Source organism: Condylura cristata, unplaced genomic scaffold (genome assembly GCF_000260355.1).
Source record: "Condylura cristata isolate star-nosed mole 26May11 unplaced genomic scaffold, ConCri1.0 scaffold00013, whole genome shotgun sequence".
Classification (NCBI taxonomy): domain Eukaryota; kingdom Metazoa; phylum Chordata; class Mammalia; order Eulipotyphla; family Talpidae; genus Condylura; species Condylura cristata.
The window spans coordinates 1,311,185-1,317,875 of NW_004567114.1; the positions used below are offsets into that span (position 1 = coordinate 1,311,185).

A 6,691-nucleotide genomic window follows, 5' to 3' on the forward strand; every position below is an offset into this window, starting at 1 on the left:
CTGCCCCGGCCCGTGCCCACGCCGCTGGCGGCCCGGCGACGCCCGGGTCGGTACCTTGCGGACCCCCTTGTAGATATAGAAGTAGAGCTCCCGGCCCACATTGAAGCAGAGGCGGTCGCCGTTGCCAGACTGGTCGTTGAGGTTTACGAAGGAGACGCGGACGGGGTTGGACCCCTGCGAGTTGAAGGGCACCCGGTTGGGCCGGCTGTACTCCGAGTGCGGCAGCAGCTTGTACAGACCTTCCCGGGTGGTGAACTGGGTCTTAATCTCGTTCATCTCCTTCCCTCCTCCCTCCGTCGCCATCTTGGAAAGCAGCGTTCATCCTGCCCCGAGTGCCCGGATCACGCCCAGCGCGCAAGCGCCGACCCGAGCTCCCGCGCTGCCCCCGCCTCTTCCTGCGCGCCCCTCCCACCCGCGGGCCGGCCCAGCCGCGGGGAGGGGGCGGGCTTGTTTACGGCGCCACTGCGCAGGCGTGCTCACCTGGAGCGCGTGTCGAGGGGCGGGGCGAGGCTTGGCCCCGCCCCGAGCACCGGGCAGGTGAGCCGGCGGCCGGGCCCGCGCGGTTCGCGGGGACCAACTCTGCTGGGCTTGGGAGCGCGGGCGCGGCCGCTACCCTCGGGCCGAGTCAGCGCGCGGACGCCGGCGCGGAGACCGGGGCGGGCGGGCGCGCTGCACCTCCCGGGGTCAGCTCCGGAAGGTTCCCAAGGGCCTGGCCTCCACGCCTGGCGCGGCGGGGACGCGCACCCAGCGCTGCTCTGCGCAGCCTGCCGCCGCGTGTGAGCCTGGCCAGGCTTGGGGAAGTGGGTGTGTGGCCTGCAGTTTCCTAAGCTGGTCTTCGCCAGGCGAGTAGAGAAAAGGGGGTGGTGAGAGGCGGCGCGGGTGAGGCGGCTGCCCCGGCTGGGCGGAGCCCCTCTTACGCTCCGCAGCTCGGGCTCTCACTCGGGCTCTCGGCAGGCTGGCGCCGCGTCGGGGGAGTCCGCAGAGTCCCACCTGGGCAGTGTGCACGTGCTGACCAGGGTCTGCAGGTGGGGGGCGGGTGTGTGGGCAGGGACCGACAAGCCTCACTTTCTGCCTGGGTTTATGGGCACGAGCGCTAGAATAAGATGACCGGAACATGCCGATAGAATTTCTGGAATGGAAGAAGTCACTTTGGTCACACCAACAATGAAAGTTCCTTTAGGACATCCTTCTCCTTAACTTCTACACTGAAAATATGTGTTCATTGTGACCGCCTAGAGGGGGACTGACATCTGAGTCACCTGAGAATAATTCAGCTGTGTTCCCTAGTTAGAGAGAGGAAGGGAGAAGACACATAATAGTTTTTGAAGAAAAGCATCTCAGCGAGCAAAAATTAAAACAAGAAGTGTATGGGCACTCAACCACGGCTGGGATTACCACGGTACTGGGAGAATGCCACGAGCACTCCCCGAGGCTTTCCTGTGTGCACCCAGCATTTTCGCTCTCCTCATCCGTTTGCCTCAGCCAAAGTCTTTGGCATTTTTCTATTAATACTTTTTGTCATTTTCTCCCCACGCTCAGAGACTCAGTAAACTACACCCACGTCTGTATAACTGGACCTCACTCACGTTTATTCATGATTTTCAGTGTCAAACCAGACATTTCTTGATGGGTGCGTATCTCAACGTCATCCTCTCTTAACGTTAGTTCTCAGTCCACTTCTTTAATCTGAATCACTATTTTTTCATATTTCCTTAACTGTCCCTTTTCTCTCAACTTTGCTCCAATAAACAATTACAAAACTACTTTTTTTTTAAAAGATTTATTTATTCATACAGAACTGAGGTACAGGCCAGAGATGCGGAGGGTGAGAGGATTCACCAGGGACAGAGTGGGGAGCAGAACAAGCAGATCGATGAAGTCCACTGCTGAGGGGAGCAGCGGGCGGGTCAGGAGAGGTCTGCCGCGCCATGTGGTCACCTCCGGTGCAGGCGGGGATCAAACTCATGCGGAAGTGGCTTTTAGCTTCTTAGTGCTGTGCTTTAACCCGCTGCGCCACCAGGGAGGGCCCCAAAACTACTTTTTTTTAAAAAAATATTTATTTTTGTCTATGCAAGAGCTGGGGTATAGGCCAGAGGTGCAGGGGGCGGGGGTGGTGGTGAGAGGACTCCACAGAGACAGAGTGGGGAGCAGAACAGGCAGACCCACTGCTGAGGGGAGCAGCAGGGAGACAGGAGGTGTCTGCTGCGCCCTGTGGGTCACTCCCTGACCGGGGATTGAACTCACGCTGCAGTGACCAGTGGTAGCTTGGCAGTGCTGACTTTAACCCCTGCACCACCAGGGAGGCCCCAAATTAGTTTTCTTAAGGCCACTTTCGCCACATGCTCTTGCTGAAGCTTCTGGCTTGCAGTGCCCACTCTGGGTCATGCACCAAGCAGTTCCCAGCCTGTTTCCTGTCACAGAACCCCCCTGCTCCTGCCCTTCCTGTCTTTCCTTCTCTCCATTCCCCTTTGTAACCTATTCTTCAAGAGCAAGTGTAAGTCCCATCTTCAACAAGCCTTTCCCACACCCTGGGAAAACCACACTGAAACCAGGAATTCTAATGCAGGGATGATTTGAACTCCTGGAATTGCATTCAAAGTTTGTGTACATTGAAATAAAATATTCTCCTTTTTCAACCTAGTATATGGAGGTTTCAAACTAGTAATATTTAGTTGATTACTAAGAAAGACTAACAATTCAAGTGAAATAAGCATGAACACTTCAAACGTTTAACTCAACAATAAAAGAAGCTACAGCATGGGAGCTCATAGTCAGAAATCACATATCTGCTGGGTCTGACCAGTGGGTCTGCTGGTCCTACACGTCCTGTTTGGAACCATTTTCGTTACTTGCGCTTCTGAGTTCCTATACCGGGTCAGAAGTGCCCTGTCAATCAGACCTACAAGGTGCCTTTCATATCCATCAAGAGCAGAAAGCTGGGTGCCCTGGGAATAGCATGCCTCACATGGTGTGATGGCTGGGACCCCAGAAGTTCGCCGGTGGATGCCTTGTTGATAAGACTGAAACCAAGGCTGGGGTCTAGGGCTTGATCTCAACTTCAGTACAGAGTCGCGGAACAGATGAGCAGGGCAGACTCGCAATCCTGATGCTACAGATGACAGCACATTCTCTAGCTTCTTTTTTTCTCTCTGCCCCTTACAAGTAATGCCGTATAATTGTTCTAGGAGTAAAAGGCAAGGATCTTGCTCTTTCAGTGGCAGCCTGCATTGTGTGGCCTGCTCACGACTGTGTTTACCAGTGTGGTGTTGCCAACTGCTGACAGCAGTATCTGATGAGGTGCTTATGTCTGGAATAAATAACTACAACTCAAGAAGTATGACCTAGTTTGACAAAGATTCCTAGTTTGAATAGAGATTTCTCCAAAGAAGCTACACAAATGGCCAATAAGCACAGGAACACAGCATCTTTGCATTTGAAATGCAAATCAAACTACAGTGAGATACACTTCATATCCACTAGAAAAGCTATTATCAAAAAGACAGATAATAGAGTTGTTGAGGTTTAAAAAGTGAACTCCTCACCAAATGTGTCCTCCCTGGTGGCACAGCCAATTGGAGCACTGCCCTGGGAAGCCAAGCAGAGCCCTGACCGCTTCAGTGCAAGTTCCATCCCCGCCCCAGAGGTGACCACATGGCGCAGCAGACCTCTTCTGCCTCACCTGCTTCTCCCCTCAGCAGAGAATTTGTCAATCTGCCTACTCTGCTTCACACTCTCGCTGCCCCTGCACCTCTGGCCTGTAGCCCATTTCGGTATGCATAAATAAAATCTTTTTTTAAAAAAAGAGAGACCCTCCCTCAAGTCCTGCCGGTAGGAAAGTACTATGTTGCAGCCACTTTGGAACAGAGTGTGGTAGTTCCTCAAAAGTGTAAGCAGTTTCAGTAGCATCGCTGAAGATACAGCACCCAACACAATGATAGTGAAGGCAAGGATAAATAGATGGGACTACATCAAGTTAAAGAGCTTCTGTACAGCAAAAGAGACATAACAAAAAAGAAAAAAAAAAACAGACACCCCACTGGTTGGGGAAAATTTTCTCACACAAAACTAGCGGTAAAGGATTGATCACAAAGATATACAAAGAACTGATGAAACTCAATAAAAACAAAGCAAACAGGCCCATCAAAAAATGGGCAGAAGAGCTAAAGACACTTCTCCAAAGAGGAAATGCTGATGGCCAACAAGCATATGAAAAATGTTCAACATCACTTGTAATAAGGGAGATGCAAATCAAAACCACAATGAGATACCACCTCACCCCAGTGAGAATGGCACACCTTAAAATAACTAGCAACATTCTTCACTAGAATGTGAAGAAAAAGGAACTCTTCTGCACTGCTGGTGGGAATGCAAACTAGTACAACCACTATGGAAAACTGTTTGGAGGTTCCTCAAACTGCTAAACATGGAGCTTCCCTACGACCCAGCAATCCCACTCCTAGGGATCCACCCAAAAGACACAAAAACAGTGATTCAAAAAGATACCTGCACCCCGACTTTTATTGCTGCTTTATTTACAATTGGAAAGACATGGAAACAGCCCAAATGTCAAACGTGGATGACTGGATTAAAAAGATGTGGTCCATATACACAATGGAATATTACTCAGCAAACAAAAAAAAACGTGCTTTTTGCAGCAACATGGATGGAGCTGGAAAAGATCATGCTTAGTGACATAAGCCAGAAAGAAAAGGAAAAAAACCAGATGGTTTCATTCATAGCAGGAGTATAAAGGACCAGGGGAGAAAATAATAATGAATAACTATTTACCAGAGACATTTTACGGGGGTGGAGTGGGGAATGGGATCAGTGGGGGGAGGGAAGTGCACTGGGCTGTGGTGATGGCACATGGGTGATATGGTGATGGGAAGCCCACGGGGATTGCAACTGAGATGGAAAAACATACAAAATGATGTAAAAATGGACTATCACATTATTTTATTTAAAAAAGTGTAAGCAGTTACCCTGTGACCCAGAAATTTCACTCTTAGATGTTTGCCCAAGAGAAGTTAAAAACACGTCCACACAGAAACTTGTGCCTGAATGTTCATGTCATAAACAATGACCGTTCGTGGATGAAAATGCTACCTATCTCTACAATGGAATATTACTCAGCCATCAAAATGCAGCCCTGATACACTCTCTACAACATGGAAGAGCCTTGAAAGCAACATGCCAGGTAGGAGAAGACGAGATAGGAGGTCACACAGTACGATTCCGTTTGAATGAAATGTCGAGAGGAGGCAAGTCTATAGTGACAGAAAATAAGTCAGTGGTTGCCTTGAGATGGAGGGGGGTGGGGAGAGGAGTGACTGTTCCTTCTAAAGTGTCATAGATGTTCTCCTGATGATCAGGGTGGTGGCTGCACAAATCTATCATATTAAAACCCACTGAATTGCCGCCCCTCCAGCCCCAGCCTTGAGACCCACTGAATTGCAACAGACGCTTGTATGGGTGAGTACATGGACTGTTAAAAGACCAACACACCACACCACCCAGTCTGCTTTTCAGCCAGCGAGTGAACTGTTCAGCCAGACATAAAATAGTTACCGGAACTTTTTCTAGTAAACAGAACTGTTAGCTGGTGTTTGCTTCTAGGGCTGGCATGAAGAAATGACCAAGATGCTGAGGACGGCGAAGTTGCCCGGTCTGTGCACCTTCCACGCCGCACCTGCCCTCTCAGAGCCTGGCCTACTCCCACGAGGCGCACAAGAGGTAAGTTCTTTTCTAATCTGATTTCTCTGGGAAACCCCTGTGATTAAATCCTGCGATGCCCCCTGGGGACGCTCCGTGATGAGCCATGTACCCCGCTGGGCCCACAGCCCTGCCACTGTCCTCCCACGGTGCAGACTCGCTGAGCAGGGGACAGCAGTGGCGGGCAGAGCACGCCTTCTTGGCCCATTGCTGTCCCTCCAGTCCCAGCCTGGAGACCCACAGCTGCCCCCAACCCCTCAAGTAAATACACCCCCATCTTTGTGTTTTTAATGGTCTTGGACTCTAGGATCAGACAAAAATATGGGTTCCAGACCACAGTTTGGAGGGGAAAATATGGAAGAAAGTGAAAGAATCTCCTGTGGCAGAACAGGAGCACCAGAACCAGCTGAGTGAGTGCTAAGCATGTTCCTAGTATTGGAAATTTCTGTTGTTGAACTTTGGGGCCAAATGACTAAGGGCTGCTGGGAATGGGGCTTCCAAACTACGGCAGGGTTGGGCCTCCCTGGTGGCACGGGGGGTTAAAGAAGCACTATCAAGCTGTCTATGGCCACTGCAGTGCAAGTTTGATCTCAGGCCAGGGAGTGACCCACAGGCACAGCAAACCCCCTCTCCCCGTCCCCCACTGTTCCCCTCAGCAGTGGGTTTCAGTGGATCTGCCTGTTCTGCTCCCCACTCTGTGTCTGATAAATCCTCTTACCCCCACAAGAGCTTACACCTCAGCTCTTATGTGCATAGTTATAAATCTCTTAAAAAGAAAAGTAGTTTGGGCCCTCCCTGGTGGCACAGCGGGTTAAAGCACAGCACTAAGAAGCCAAAGCTGCTTACACGAGTTCGATCCCCGCCTGCCCAGGAGGAGACCACATGGCGCGGCAGACCTCTCCTGGCCCGCCCGCTGCTCCCCTCAGCAGTGGACTTCGTTGATCTGCCTGTTCTGCTCCCCACTCTGTCTCTGGTGAAT

The 6,691-nt window shown here is 51.1% G+C and overlaps 1 protein-coding gene across 2 annotated transcripts in view; it reads right to left on the reverse strand.

Moving 5' to 3' along the window:
* The window catches only part of WDR20 (WD repeat domain 20), a 39,409-nt gene extending 39,046 nt beyond the window's left edge, over window positions 1-363 (reverse strand). The window contains exon 1 of one of the 2 annotated variants that reach the window (XM_004681571.2): window positions 55-363. In XM_004681571.2, coding sequence (XP_004681628.1) covers window positions 55-303 — 249 coding nt within the window. In that variant the 5' untranslated portion in view covers window positions 304-363. The remainder of the gene's footprint in view (window positions 1-54) is intronic. The other variant, XM_012724695.1, reaches the window with a different exon arrangement.
* Window positions 364-6,691: the final 6,328 nt, after the last annotated feature.